General features: G+C 43.9%; 1 protein-coding gene across 1 annotated transcript in view; it reads right to left on the minus strand.

Annotated features, from left to right (window-relative positions):
* Positions 1-16,498, minus strand: part of LOC145957961 (uncharacterized) — a 28,455-nt gene that overhangs the window by 11,674 nt on the left and 283 nt on the right. The window contains exon 2 of the mRNA XM_083074402.1: positions 4,636-4,770. Coding sequence (XP_082930528.1) covers positions 4,636-4,770 — 135 coding nt within the window. The remainder of the gene's footprint in view (positions 1-4,635; positions 4,771-16,498) is intronic.

Below are 16,498 nucleotides of genomic sequence, written 5' to 3' on the forward strand. Positions count from 1 at the left end.
ATAACAAAGATGTGCTTAACCTCATAAGTGTTTAAACAAACAAACCTAAACACAATAAGCCTACCTTGGCCATCCATGCTTACAAAAACAATTTTTCAAAAATAAAATAATCCCCTCTAAAACACAAACTTTTGAAAAATACCCTTTCCTTCTTTTCTCTCTTGTCCCAACGATTTTTGAATAATCTAGTGGAAACATGGAGATATAGTGGTCAATAGGAGGGTTGACACATCTTCTAAAGAAAGGGAAGGATCATTTGGTTGATGACACCAAATCTCAAATATAATACGCATCATTCCTCGGTAACAGAAATCGGCAGAGCACAGTCCGTCTGGAGGAATGGCAAAATCCAAACACAAAAACGCATCGGTTAATTCTTTTGAAAAAAGAATCAAATAAAATTAGGTGCATCATACTGCATACATGCATACAGATGATAGGTGTACTGGAAGATCACTTATTCTCTGTTTATTGAAAAAACAAAAAAATAAATAATATAAATTTCAGAAAAAACAATGCGCTTGTACCATGTTCAGTACACCCGTACTAAAATCAGGGTTATGAACAAAATTTTCAACTCAACATGGGCGTACTGAAATGGATACGGCCGTATTGGCCATAAAGAAATTTTCAAAGACCTCGTCATTAGGCAATTGCATAAAATAGAAAATAGGAAAAATTGATTGTGTATGACAGCAGTCAACAAAAAGCCGAAAACGGAAAAGAGGCATGGGTACAAAAAATCCAACAAGAAAATTGTACAGAATAACTGAGCCTGGAGAGGCTCGCCGAAAGAATACTCTCAGAATAACTGAGCCTGGAGAGGCTTGCCGAAATAATACTCTCAAAATAACTGAGCCTGGAGAGGCTCGCCGAAATAATACTCTCTCAGAATAATTGAGCCTGGAGAGGCTCGCCGAAATAATACTCTCTCAGAATAACTGAGACATTTCTATACAGAAAAAGCCAAAACCAACAAAAAAGGCAAAAATACAGAAATCAACAAAAATACAGAAAAAGCCGAACTCAACAAAAAAGGCAAAAACACAGAAAAAGCCAAAATCGAAAAAAGGGCAAAATACAGAAAATCCAACAAATCATACAGAATAACTGAGCCTGGAGAGGCTTGCCTAAATAATACTCCCGCAGAATAATTGAGCCTGGAGAGGCTTGCCGAAATAATACTCCTTCAGAATAATTGAGCCTGGAGAGGCTCGCCGAAATAATACTCTTTCATCATAACTAAAGCCTGGAGAGGCTTGCAGAAATAATACTCTCAGAATAATTGAGCCTGGAGAGGCTTGCCTAAATAATACTCCTGCAAAATAATTGAGCCTGGAGAGGCTCGCCGAAATAATACTCTTTCATCATAACTAAAGCCTGGAGAGGCTTGCAGAAATAATACTCTCTCAGAATAAATGAGCCTGGAGAGGCTCGCAGAAATAATACTCCCCAGAGGGAACCTCAGCTCAAGCTCACGGAAAAATCCCCAGCGAGGGCTATCAAAGCAAAATCGACGCAATCCCCAATGGAAGTGCGATCATCCAAACAGTATATACAAGTCAAAGGACTTAACACTTCCTCAGTGGAAGATAGCTCTCCAACTCAAGTGTTGAGTGAGGCTAAGCCTGCAGAGGCTTCCTAAATAATACTCTGGGATACATAAGATCCCTCATTCCCCAATCGCCTACTCAGAGGCATCCCTGCAAAAAGAGAAAAATCAAAAATATCAATAAGTATTCCCCAAGCGGAATCTGGCACTCAGCCGAACACTGAACTCCAATTCCTCAGTCGTCTACATAAGAGGCACTCCTTCAAAAGGAAAAATCATAAAAAGATCAAAAATCATTCCCCAAGTGGAATCTGGCTCTCAGCCAATCATTGAACGTCAAGCTGATCTGCCTAACAGAAGAGGCCAATCACAACCAATGACAAAATCCCCTGGCGGATAACAGCCTACACAGAGGCAACAAAATCCAGAAAATCAAAAAGAGATACCCGAATAAGGATAAACCGGGATACTCCACCAACGTCAAAGGACGTCAGCCAAACATAAGGCATCGCTCAAACTCAGAGAGAAAGAGCATCTGTGTCTATACCCCAAGGAGTCAGAAATTCCCCAAGGGTACCAACAATGCAATGCAAGTTGGGGCACAGGAACCTGTGAATGACTGCACATCCCCTAGACGGATCCCTGCGTTATCCAGCCCCCAGTGGCACAAAAATCAAAAACAATCGTCGAAACAGCATCGTGGACTGTGGAGACAAAATCAACATCCAGAATCCCCAGCGGATAACAGCCTACACAGAGGCAGCAAAAAATCAGAAAATCAAAAAGAGTTACCCGAACAAGGATAACCGGGATACTCCACCAACGTCGAAAGGACGTCAGCCAATCATAAGGCACCGCTCACATCAGAAAGAGCATCTTTGTGTCTATACCCCAAGGAGTCAGAAATTCCCCAAGGGCACCAACTACGCAATGGAAAGTTGGGACACAAGAACCTATGAGTAACTGCACATCCCCTAGACGGATCCCTGCGTTATCCAGCCCCTAGTGGCACAAAATCAGAAACAACCGTCGAAGCAGCATCGTGGACTGTGGAGACAAAATCATCACAAATCCCTGGAAAGGAGATATTCACGCTACCCCGTCGTCACAAACACGGAGGTACGCAGCTTCCGGCTCGGGCAATGAGCGAAGCTATCTCTGGAAAAGGGGTACTCACCGCTTACCGTTGTCACAAAGGTACTTAGCTTCCGGCTCGAACAAAGAGTGAAGCTAAGCCTGGAGAGGCGGTACTTACAGCTTCCAGCTTGGGCAACAAGCAAAGCAAGGCCTGGAGAGGCAAAACTCACACTGCTCACCGTCGTCACAAAGGTGCTTAGTTTCCGGCTCGAACGAAGAGCGAGACTAAGCCTGGAGAGGCAAAACTGCTCACCGTCGTCACAAAGGTGCTTGGTTTCCGGCTCGAACAAAGAGCGAGACTAAGTCTGGAGAGGCGAAACTCACACTGCTACCGTTGTCACAAAGATACTTAGCTTCCGGCTCGAACAAAGAGTGAAGCTAAGCCTGGAGAGGCGGTACTCAACCATCAGCGTCATCAGAGGCGCGTCGATGTCCAAACTTCCGGCTCGGGCGTCGAGTGAAGTTGACCTTGGAGAAGGTAAACTCAGCTACCGAGGATGTCAGAAGCGCCGAGGTATGCACCCACCTGGAGAGGCTACTCAACATTTTTCCACCGGAAGACGCTACAAGTCAGAAGGTCGGCACAATACCCGGACAATTGGGTCAACTCCTTTACTTGTCAGCCGATACACCAAAAGGCCGTCCGACTAAGTAAAGGGGGGGCAGCTGTAGACCCCTAAAATTGTCCGGGTCGGAAATAAAGCTTGAAGACTCTCGAAGACTGAAGGATAATCAGCCAGAAGGACTCCTCGAAGGCCCTAGGAGGGTTCTCTGTAGGTCTAGAGGTCTTAGAATAGCTCAAAATAAAGAAGTGGAGGGAAAAAGCCCAATACGGCCGTACTGAACTTAATACGGCCGTATTGAAGCTTCAATACGGCCGCAGCGAAACTCAATACGGCGTATTGAAGTTTCTGAAACTTCAATACGGCCGTACTGAAGTCAATACGACCGTATTGACACTTCAATACGGTCGTACTGAAGTCAATACGACCGTATTGACACTTCAATACAACCGCAGCGAACTCAATACGGGCGTATTGAAATTTCTGAATTTCAATACGACCGTATTGAACTTCAATACGACCGTATTGAAGTTCAAAAATTTCAATACGGCCGTATTGCCCCTGTAGGCCGTATTGCGCCTATTCCCTATAAATATGACGTCAATTGGACGTCATTCCACACTTTTTCACTCAGTTTTGACTCCCTCCTTGAGTATTCTGGGGTTTTTGAGCAGTGTTCTGCCCTAGAAATCTCTCTGGGAGTCGATCCGACGAAGTTCTGGAATTCCGAGCACTTAGCTTGGAGATTCGAACCTAGTCGAAGGGAAATCCTCCGGATTTCCATAGTCAAAAAGTTTTTAGGAAGGAGCGAGCGAGCTTGTAGAGCGAGGGAACGCCAAAAAGCTTCCCAGTTTTACTCAATATATAAAAGCACGCTTCAAGAGGTTTCTTCTTAAATCCTTCCTTTTACTGCTTTCTGTGTGCATATTTAAACTGTAGATAGTCAATTTATAATTGCTTATAATAAATAGGGGTAATTTAGTAATTTTACTGTTATTTTAGAAATAATCTGTCATAGGGAACCCGAAAGGGGCGCTGTGGGGTGCTAACACCTTCCCCACGCGTAACCGACTCCCTTACCCAACTCTGGTTGTAATGGCCAAAGTTGATTTATAAAATCAATTGCCTTATCCCTTTTTCCAATGTTTTGAGTAAAACATTGGTGGCGACTCCACGAACCCTCCTTTTGCGAAAACCACTAATCCATGGAGGGTCCCGCTTGGGATTAATATGGATTGGTGAATCATTTAATAAAATTGCTCGTTTGACAAGGTCTCAGTTTGAGAATACGTCATTCTAGCAATCCACATTTTTTAAACAAATAAATGAGTCCAACCATCCTTCGCGAATGCCGAAAGCCCGTTTCGGGCCGGTGGCGACAACCGTCAAGTAGAGGATTAATGGTCTTCCCTCGACAGGTGGCACCAATACCGGTGGATTGGCCAAGCACTGTTTGATCTTATCAAAAGCTTGTTGACAATTTTCATTCCAAACTTCGGAATGATTCTTGCGCAACAGCTTGAATATTGGTTTGCACGTGTCAGTCAACTGTGCGATGAACCTTGCGACGTAGTTCACCCTGCCGAGGAATCCTCTAATTTCCTTCTCAGTTTTAGGAGGAGGCATTTCCATTATTGCCTTTACTTTATCGGGGTCCACCTCTATGCCTTTTTCACTGATGATGAACCCGAGAAGCTTACCCGACCGAACTCCGAAAGTACACTTAGCCGGGTTTAGCTTAAGCTGATACTTACGAAGCCGATTGAATAATTTTCTCAAATATTGGATGTGGTCCATCTCGTCTTTTGACTTTGCGATCATGTCATCCACGTATACTTCAATTTCTTTGTGGATCATATCGTGGAATAGCGTCACCATCGCTCGTTGGTAGGTGGCACCCGCATTTTTAAGTCCAAAAGGCATCACCCTGTAGCAGAAAGTGCCCCAGGGTGTAATGAAAGAAGTTTTCTCGCGGTCTTCTATATTCATCTTGATTTGATTATACCCCGAGTATCCATCCATAAAGGAATAGAGTGTGTTTGTGGCGGTGTGATCCACAAGTGTATCGATGTGGGGCAAGGGAAAATCGTCCTTTGGACTGGCACGATTCAAATCCCTATAATCAACACACACTCTAACCTTCCCATTCTTTTTGATGACTGGCACAATGTTAGCCAGCCATTCGGGATACTGGGATACAACCAAGAATCCCGCGTCCAATTGTTTTTCTACCTCCTCCTTAATCTTTAAGGACCATTCGGGCTTGATTCGTCGAAGCTTTTGCTTAATGGGTCGAAACCCCTCTTTTAAGGGCAACTTGTGTTCGACGATGTTGGAGTCCAAACCGGGCATATCATGGTACGACCATGCAAATACGTCCTTGTATTCCCTCAACAATTGAATCAATTGCGTTTTTATTCCATCACTGATATGGGTCCCAATGTTGACCTCTTTCAATTCTTGACCCTGCCCCAAATTCACGGTCTCCAATTCTTCTTGATACGGTTGGAGTAGACGAGCTTCTTGATCTAGCAGTCTTTGCAGATCCGGAGAGATGGTCTCCTCATCACTGTCCAACTCAACCCATTCACCTTCGGCTTTCGGATCCCGATCGGAGCGAACAATCACAGACATAATTATTTATTGGTTCTGTTTAGGTTTAGAATGATTAATATTAATGAGAGAGAGAGAATAGAACAAAATGAGAGAATAATGTGTGAAAAATGCCTCTTTATTGATATATGTATGTAAAACTGTACAAAACCCTTTATTTACATGAAAAGGTCCTCATGATCTCGGGTACTGATCATGAGTCCCTAAAAGAAAAAATGTGGAGGGGCCCTATCATGGCTTGCCCTTCTCTCTACTCCTGCTGCGGTAGAGGATTCTTGCTCACGTCGGGCGCCGTCGAATCGAAAGTGACCCACCCAGCATCGATAAGGTCTTGGACCTTATACTTGAGAGCTCTGCAGTTCTCTGTTGAATGCCCCGGTGCCCCCGAATGGTATAGACATTTGTCTTGTGGATTGTACCAATCGGGGTAAGGTGGATTCACTTTCTTTGGTGGAATGTAAGCTATAAGACGCGCCTCCACTAGCTTCGGCAGTAGATCGCTATAAGTGGTCGGAAGTTTATCAAACTTCTTCACAGAGTTGTTTTGCGATTTGCCTGACTTCGAAGCGGAAGAAGATGGAGAAATGGTTACAGCGTTGACTCCTCCTTCTTTCTTCTTCCCGAAGGCCTTCTTAGCTTCATATGGTTGGGAAGGCTTAGCCAGCTTCCCACTTTTAAGTCCTTGTTCCACCCTTTCTCCAATGGTGATGATGTCCGAGAAGAGTGTCGTTGTGTTCCCTATCATTTTATCGTAATAGGGACCAGTCAACGAGTTGATGAATAAGGACACCGTCTCCTTATCCGACAGCGGGGGCTCTATCTGTGCCGCCAACTCCCTCCAACGTTGGGCGTACGCCTTGAAGGATTCATCGTTCTTTTTACTCAAGGCTTGAAGATCAGACCTATCGGGTGTTAGGTCGATGTTGTATTTATAGCGCTTGAGAAAGGCGTCGACCAACTGCCTCCATGTATGTACTAGATTTCCATCTAGCTGCATATACCAGTTGAGTGCAGTTTCAGCCAAGCTCTCTTGAAAGCAGTGGATCAAGAGCTTTTCATTTGTGGCATATGCAGCCATCTTGCGACAGTACATGGTGAGATGACTTTTGGGGCAAGTCGATCCCACGTACTTTGGGAAATCCGGCACTTTAAATTTAGGAGGGAATTGAATGTCCCTCACTAAGCACATGTCAGCGGCATCTTTGATGTCAAAATCATGCCCCTCCATAGCCCTTAGCCGATCCTCGAGGGCGTGGAATTGTTTCTTTGATACTTCGGGCTCTTTAATCATAATTCCAGCCCCAAGGGGTACAGCGTGTGGAGGATCTTCTTCATGCTCTTCCTCCTCTCCCTCATGATGGGACCCATGATCACTGTGATGAGATCCATGGATGTTGTGATGACGCATGAGTTCCATCATTTGCGCCATTTGGTCTTTAAGTTGTGAAAGCTCGGTTGTGAGCTTTTTGTTTTGCTCCTCCAATGCTTCCATTTTCTTGATCTTCTTTGCGCGTGTGAGGACAGAGAGATGACCAGCCACTTTCTAAAATGAATTTTTTAATCTAATTAATTTATGGAATGAATACGCTCTTGACATGAGCTTGATAACCCTCCATTTTTAAGGCGCTGCCTTTTTAAAACAGAGTGTTACTACCCTCCTTGACTTATGATCTCTCCTCAACGGAGAATCTCGATAATTATGGGTCTCTTTTACTCATGTCAAGAGGTATTGGTGAACCTAGAATGCATGGTTTATGAGGATGCATGATATCTTTATTGGTAATGATGCACATGCTCCTCACTTTTATTATATTTTCACACATGGTCTTTCTTCTCATGTCATGGTTTTTTCGTGCATGGGGATTATTCTTTAGACCTTATCACGAGGTTTATTATTAATACACAAACAATTGCACATAAGCATTTACACAAACAATTCACTCATCCACGAACAGTCACGAGCGAATCACGAGGTAGGGGTATCCTGCAGAAAGGTGCCTATTCAAGGTAGGTTCTAACTGTTCTCACCAGTCCAAGGCCCCCAAGGTGCCCCCATTATAGGGACCCAATTCCTCTCGTCGTGGGTCGATGGAAAGCTCCAACGCACCGTCGGACTCAAGTTCATGGTTATCACCTTGAGTGATGTTTTCCGACAACGGTCTACGGGCACCTATAGACCCATTCGACAACCGGCCGTACTAACATCCACTCCCTATGGTTAATCACTCATGCCCCCGGGTATAGAGGGAACTGTTGTGTGCAAAGGTTTGTGTGCAGTTTTTATTTCAAACAATTGCGGAATTTAAACATACAACAGTTATTTAAAGCCAAATAGATAAACATGTTATCATACAAGTGAGGGGTAATAAAGTAATTTTAACTATTATTTGTTAAAAACAATCTGTCACTAAATGGGACTGACTCTCGAAGCTTCCCCAGTGAAGTCGCCATCTGTCGCCACCGGCCCAAACGGGCCTCGGCGGTCGCGAAGACGGTCGAGCTCGCTTTTATTTTAGTTTTGAAAATGTATTGGATTATTAGAACGACTTGTTCTCAAACTGAGACCTTGTCGATCTTATCCAATTTATTTATTAAATGTCTCACCAATCCATGTTAATCCCAAGCGGGACCCTCCACGGATTAGTGGTTTTCGTAGTAAAAGGAAGGGTTCGTGGAGTCGCCACCAATGTTTTACTCAAAACATTGGAAAAAGGGATAAGGCAATTGATTTTATAAATCAACTTTGGCCATTACAACCAGAGTTGGGTAAGGGAGTCGATTACGCGTGGGGAAGGTGTTAGCACCCCACAGCGCCCCTTTCGGGTTCCCTATGACAGATTATTTCTAAAATAACAGTGTAAAATTACTAAATTACCCCTATTTATTCTAAGCAATTATAAATTAACTATCTACATGATGACAGTTTAAATATGCACACAGAAAGCAGTAAAAGGAAGGACTTTAAGAAGAAACCTTTGAAGCGTGCTTTTATATATTTCGTAAAACTAGGAAGCTTTTTGGCGTTCCCTCGCTCTACAAGCTCGCTCGCTCCTTCCTAAAAACTTTTAACTATGGAAATCCGGAGGATTTCCCTTCGACTAGGTTCGATCCTCAAGCAAAATGGCTCGGGGCTCAAGAACTTCGTCGGATCAACTCTCCGAGTGATTTCTAGGGCAGAACACTGCTCAAAAACCCCAGAATCCTCAAGGAGAGGGTTAAAACTATGTTGAAAAGTGTGGAATGACGTCCAATTGACGTCATATTTATAGGGAATAGGCGCAATACGGGCTACAGAATCAATACAGCCGTATTGAAATTTTTGAACTTCAATACGGTCGTATTGAGTTCAATACGGTCGTATTGAAATTCAGAAATTTCAATGCGCCCGTATTGAGTTCACTGCGGCTGTATTGAAGCTTCAATACGGTCGTATTGATTTCAGTACGGCCGTATTGAAGTTTCAGAAACTTCAATACGCCGTATTGAGTTCACTGCGGCCGTGTTGAAGCTTCAATACGGCCGTATTAAGTTTAGTACGGCCGTATTGGGCTTCATTCCCTCCACTTCCTTATTTTAAACTACTCTAAGACCTCTAAACCTACAGATAGCCATCCTATGGTCTTCTAGGAGTCCTTCTGGCTGACTTTCCTTCGATCTTTGAGGGTCTTCGAGTTTTATTTCCGACCCGGACAATTTTAGGGGTCTACAATGACAAGAAGCATATCCGAAGAAGGGCCATGGGATTTTTGCTAGTCGGCGAAACCCTCTACAAGAAAAATTATGACTCGGTCTTGTTGAGATGTGTAGACCAAGTCGAAGCTCAAAACATTATCAAAGAAGTTCATGAGGGGGTTTTCGGTACCCACATTCCCGGGCCCGCAATGGCTAAAAAGATCCTCAGGGCGGGATATTATTGGTCGACCATGGAAAAGGATTGTTACCAATATGTGCGAAAATGCCATAAATGTCAAGCATACGCCGACAATATTCATATCCCACCAACCCCACTCAACGTATTGGCTTCGCCTTGGCCATTCTCAATGTGGGGCATCGATGTTATTGGACCCATTGAGCCGAAAGCATCCAACGGGCACAGATTCATTCTTGTGGCCATTGATTATTTCACCAAATGGGTAGAAGCGGCATCGTATGCTCATGTGACCCGAAAGGTGGTAACATCCTTCATCAAAAAGAATATGATATGTAGATACGGTATTCCTGATAAAATCATCACTGATAATGGATCCAATCTAAATAACAAGATGGTGGAAGAACTGTGCCAAGAGTTCAAAATCCAACACCACAACTCTTCCCCCTATCGACCAAAGATGAATGGGGCAGTCGAGGCAGCCAATAAAAATATCAAGAAGATAGTGCAAAAGATGGTTGTCTCATTCAAAGACTGGCATGAGATGCTACCTTTCGCTCTCCATGGATACAGGACTTCAGTGCGCACATCCACAGGAGCTACTCCATTCTCCCTCGTTTATGGGATGGAGGCGGTCTTGCCTGTTGAAGTTGAGATACCTTCTCTAAGGGTAATCATGGAAGCGAAACTTTCCGAGGCAGAATGGGTTCAAAGCCGATATGACCAGTTAAACCTTATTGAAGAAAAACGGCTGAACGCCATATGCCATGGTCAAGCCTATCAAAGAAAGATCAAAAGGGCTTTTGACAAGAAAGTCCACCCTCGAGTCTATCATGAGGGAGAGCTGGTAATGAAGAAATTACTACCAGCCCAAAAGGACAAAATCGGAAAGTGGGCCCCGAATTACGAAGGACCATACGTGGTGAAGCGAGCCTTCTCCGGAGGAGCATTGATCCTCACAGACATAGATGGAGAAGAACTTCGATACCCAGTCAATGCCGACGTGGTAAAGAAGTATTATGCTTGAAGACGTTGCTTGCATAAGCCCGCTAGGATGAAAACCCGAAAAAGGGCACCCTAGGCAAAAGTTAGGGCAAAACAAAAAGCCCGCCAGTACAAGGGTACTAGGCAAAACAAAGGCAAAATTATCCCCGCTAGGATACGTCCTAGGCAAAAGTTAGGGGCAAAAGAATAAGACATAAAAATAAAGCAAGCAACGATCACTTGAATCGAAAACCGAAAGGCGATTCATGTGATTATCTTCTAGAAGCAAGCGTCTTGCAGTGTCTACACTCCTGACTCAGGCATATCACCCGAAACAACTAGGAGAACGTACGGAGCAACAATTACAGATATAATTGTTAAGCCCAATGTAAATAGCCTACCCAGGCCAGCCATTCTTCAGAAATTACCTTCTGTATATCTTTCTGTAAAAACACTTGTGAATATTAATAAAATATCTATTCATTTCTTTTCTCTCTTGACCATGTGATTATGCCTCTAAATTGGTATTTCTAAAAAAAAAAAAAAAAAAAAAAAAAAAAATTATGAAATTCCTTAATAATCGGTCAATAAAGAAAATTGGAGGGGTTCCTATAAAATCCATAATCTCCTGCATAAAAGGCTCACAAAAATATTCCCTCACGTCAACGACAGAAATTCCTCCAAGAAGAGGAGGATAGGGAGAGCCATTCATTTTTCTAAAAAGCATTAATAAAGTAATCAAACTTGCATTTGTGCATCACACACACATTAGTTGCACATTCAAAGACCTTATCATGAGGCAATTGCATAAAATAGAAAAAAATAGAAAAATTGCTTGTGTATGACAACAGTCAACAGAAAAGGCCAAAAAACAACAAAAAGGCAAAATACAGAAAAAGCCAAAATTCGACAAAAAAGGCAAAGATTCAGAAAATCAACAGCATCATACAGAATAACTGAGCCTGGAGAGGCTTGCCGAAATAATACTCTCAGAATAACTAAGCCTGGAGAGGCTCGCCGAAACAATACTCTCTCACCATACAGAATAATTGAGCCTGGAGAGGCTTGCCAAAATAATACTCTCACAAAATAATTGAGCCTGGAGAGGCTTGCTGAAATAATACTCCCACTGAATAATTAAGCCTGGAGAGGCTTGCCGAAATAATACTCTCCAAAAGACGTCTCAGCTCGCATTCTCGGGCTGAACAAAAAACCAATTCATCATACAGAATAATTGAGCCTGGAGAGGCTCGCAGAAATAATACTCCCCAGAGATATCTCAGCTTCCACTCACGGGCCAAATTCCCCAGTGAAAGCTATCAAACCAAGATCAGCAAAAATCCCCAATGGAAGCGCGATCATCCAAAGCAAAATATTCAGTCAAAGGACTTAAAACTTCCTCCGTGGAAGATAGCTCTCCAACTCAGGCGTTGAGTGAGTCTAAGCCTGTAGAGGCTTCCTAAATAATACTCTGGGATACATAAGATCCCTAAATCCCCAGTCGCCTACTCAAGAGGCATTCCTACAAAAAGGAAAATCAAAAAAAGAAAATCAATAAACCATTCCCCAAGTGGAAATCGGCTTTCAGCCAAAAAAAATCAAGCGTCAAGATGATCCGCCTAACAGAAGAGGCTAATCAAAAATCAACATCCAGAATCCCCAGCGGATAACAGCCTACACAGAGGCAGCAAAAATCAGAAAATCCAAAAGAGTCACCCGAATAAGGATAGCCGGGATACTCCACAACGTCGAAAGGACGACAGCCAATCATAAGGCACCGCTCACATCAGAAAGAGCATCTTTGTGTCTGCACCCCCAAGGAAACAGAAATTCCTCAATGGGCACCAATTACGCAATGCAAAATTGGGACACAAGAACCTATGAGTAACTGCACATCCCCTAGACGGATCCCTGCGTTATCCAGCCCTCAGCGGCACCAAAATCAAAAACAAATCGTCGAAGCAGCATCGTGGACTGTGGAGACAAAACCATCACAGATCCCTGGAGAGGGCAAACTCACATTGCCAACGTCGTCAAGAACACGGAGGCAGACCCTGGGGAGGGCAAACCGCAGACCCTGGAGAGGGCAAACTCAACTGCCTAGGTTGTCAGAAACACCAAAGCAGAGCCTGGAGAGGCGGTACTCACGCTACCAAAGTGTTCAGAAGCACGGAGGTATGCAGCTTCCAGCTCGGGCGGCGAGCGAAGCAAAGCCTGGAGAGGCGGTACTCACAACTTCCAGCTCGGGCGTCGAGTGAAGTTGAGCCTGGAGAGGCGGGTACTCACAGCTTCCAGCTTGGACGGCAAGCGAAGCTAACCCTGGAGAGGGCAAACTCAACTGCCTAGGATGTCAGAAGCACCGAAGCAGAGCCTGGAGAGGCGGTACTCACAGCTTCCAGCTTGGGCGGCAAGCGAAGCTAACCCTGGAGAGGGCAAACTCAACTGCCTAGGATGTCAGAAGCACCGAAGCAGAGCCTGGAGAGGCGGTACTCACGCTACTAGAGTGTTCAGAAGCACGGAGGTATGCAGCTTCCGGCTCGGGCGACGAGCGAAGCAAAACCTGGAGAGGCTACTCAGCAAATTTTCCACCGGAAGACACTACAAGTCGGAAGGATGGCCTTATTCCCCGGACAATTGGGTCAACTCCTTTACTTATCAACTGGTACACTAAAAGGCCGTTTGACTAAGTAAAGGGGGGGCAGCTGTAGACCCCCAAAATTGTCCGGGTCGGAAATAAGACTCGAAGACTCTCAAAGATCGAAGGAAAGTCAGCCAGAAGGACTCCCAGAAGACCATAGGATGACTATCTTTAGGTTTAGAGGTCTTAGAGTAGCCAAAAATAAGAAAGTGGGAGGTTTGGAGCTCAATACGGCCTCCTTGGAGTTCAGTACGGCCGTACTGCACATTTTGAACTACAATACGGCCGCACTGAACTCAATACGGCCGTATTGAAGTTTCTGAACTTCAATACGGCTGCATTGAATTCAATACGGCTGCACTGAACTTCAATACGGCTGCATTGAATTCAATACGGCTGCACTGAACTTCAATACGGTCGTATTGAGGTTTTTTGAACTTCAATACGGCCGTATTGAATTCAATACGGCCGTATTGTAGTTCAAAATTTCAATGTGGACCGTATTGACCCCCAGAGACCGTATTGAGCCTCATCCCTATAAATATGACGTCAATGGGACGTCATTCTACACTTTTGGACTGAGTTTTAACCCTCTTCTTGAGTATTCTGGGTTTTTTTGAGCAGTGCTCTGCCTAGAAATCACTCGGAGAGTTGATCCGACGAAGTTCTTGAGTCACGAGCCATTTGCTTGAGTCTCGAACCTAGTCGAAGGGAAATCCTCCGGATTTCCATAGTTAAAATTTTATAAGAGGGAGCGAGCGGTCTTGTAGAGGGAGGGAACGCCAAAACGCTTCCCAATTTCTGTCAAGATATATATATAAGAAAGCACGCTTCAAAGGTTTATCTCTTTAAAGTCCCTTCTTTTGCCGCTTTCTGTGTGTACATATTTAAACTGTCATCATGTAGATAGTTAATTTATAATTGCTTAGAATAAATAGGGGTAATTTAGTAATTTCGCACTATTATTTTTAAAAATAATCTGTCATAGGGAACCCGAAAGGGGCGCTGTGGGGTGCTAACACCTTCCCCACGCGTAACCGACTCCCTTACCCGACTCTGGTTATAATGGCCGAAGTCGATTTTTGAATCGATTGCCTTAAACCTCTTTTTCCAATGTTTTGAGTAAAACATTGGTGGCGACTCCATGAACCCTTCCTTTTTATGAAAACCGCTAATCCATGGAGGGTCCCGCTTGGGATTAACATGGATTGGTGAGCCTTTTAATAAAATTGCTCGTTTGACGAGGTCTCAGTTTGAGAATAAGTCATTCTAGCAATCCATATTTTTAAACAAACAAAGAGTCCAACCATCCTTCGCGAATGCCGAAAGCCCGTTTCGGGCCGGTGGCGACACAAGTACAGAATAAAAATCTATACTATACATACATCCCAAATCCTGTCCCTAAGGAACCTTTCATCTCAATCAATCATTCATTCATCAAACATGAAGTCAAACACCACACTTCATCATATTACTAATCATGCAATAAATGCATCTCAATCATCTAATGCTTCGTCACGCATACACCTAGGAGATCTCCATAACAACAGAGTTGTATAAGTGACATTCCATCCTACCGAAACCACCCCAACCGTTTTCACGCCCAATGCGCCCGCGTGGTCACAGCTAAACAGGATATAATCCTCACTCGGGTTTACTCGGATGATGTCACTTATACACTTGGAAGTCCAGATCCACCGTCAGGTATAGCACAGCTGGGTACGGGCTTACCACGACCTTGGCATGCATTAACCAAGTCAATTGTGGAGTTCGCCCACCGACTATCCGCAAGGATCCACGCACCTTCCTGAGTACTTGGTTAAGGAAATAACCCTCGACCTCATACCCCGCTCCAACACTAGCTAAGGACTTAGAGGAGACTCACCCAACCTAGTGGCCTATCTGAGCACCACTCTCCCAAATCCAGTGGCCTCCCAGAGCACCACTCTCATATATCAGTGGCCTATCCAAGCACCACTCTCAAGAGACTCTATGTGAGCTCTTCCAGTTCGAAAATATTTTTCCTCTCCTCAAGTCCTAGGCTAGACTCATGCCATAGGCATCACATGCAATCATGCATCATACATCATAATGGTCTGCCCACCATCATGATTAACAATCATACACATGTCATAAGACATCACATGCAATAATGCATCATACATCATAAATCATTATGATCAATAAACATACTCATATCATATTAAACCATTCGTACATATCATCACAAGCATACATATGAATCACACCTCACCATACATCATATATCATACATATATGATCTACTATTTCAACGTTAAACATGCATAAGCATCAATTTAAAACAATTATTTATAAATATAATTACGCTTGGCGCAGTCAGCTCGCGCCTAGCCTAACACCTACCCAAGAGCTCTAAGCTCTTCCACACCTGACATACTCAACCTGCGCTCGGCTTAATCCCATTGAGTTTGTAAACTCACATACATCCTAAATAAAAACATTCTAGCTTCCCTTACCTGAAGATTGGCTCAGATAGCTAAAGACTGAACAAAAGTAGAATTTTCCCTCGAGGCTTAACTCGGAACTTTAGTCCTCCCAAAACAAGCTTTCTAATCTGAATTTCAAGAAAAGACAGAAGGAGTTATTGATCTAGAGGAGAAAAGGAGTCAAACAGAGAAATTTGGGAGAGAAAGGAGCTCACTAACCCAAAGACCTTCTCTCTAAAACTTCTCTCTAAAAACTCACATTTTCCTGAAGGCCCCCAACCCCTATTTATAGACTTTCGAATTGCCCCAGAACGGCCCGTACCGAGTTCAGAACGGCCTGTTCTGAACTCCCAAATCACACACAAAATCCACGCCCAGAACGGCCTGTTCTGAAATCAGAACGGCCCGTTCCGGGACTCATCCAGAATGGCCCGTTCTCCCTCCGGAACGGCCGGTTCTCCTTTCCAGGATGGCCCGTTCTCCTTCCGGAACGGCCTGTTCTCCTTCATTTTTGTAAGGCCAAATCAGTAGTTTGGAACGGCCCGTTTTGGCTACTGGATCATTTTTTTTATTTTTTTATTTTCTACGTTACACATTCAGGATACTGAGATACAACCAAAAACCCAGCATCTAGTTGTTTTTGGACTTCTTCCTTTATTTTGAGGGACCACTCAG

Source organism: Cajanus cajan, chromosome 5 (genome assembly GCF_000230855.2).
Source record: "Cajanus cajan strain Asha chromosome 5, NIPB_CcT2T_4, whole genome shotgun sequence".
Classification (NCBI taxonomy): Eukaryota; Viridiplantae; Streptophyta; class Magnoliopsida; order Fabales; family Fabaceae; genus Cajanus; species Cajanus cajan.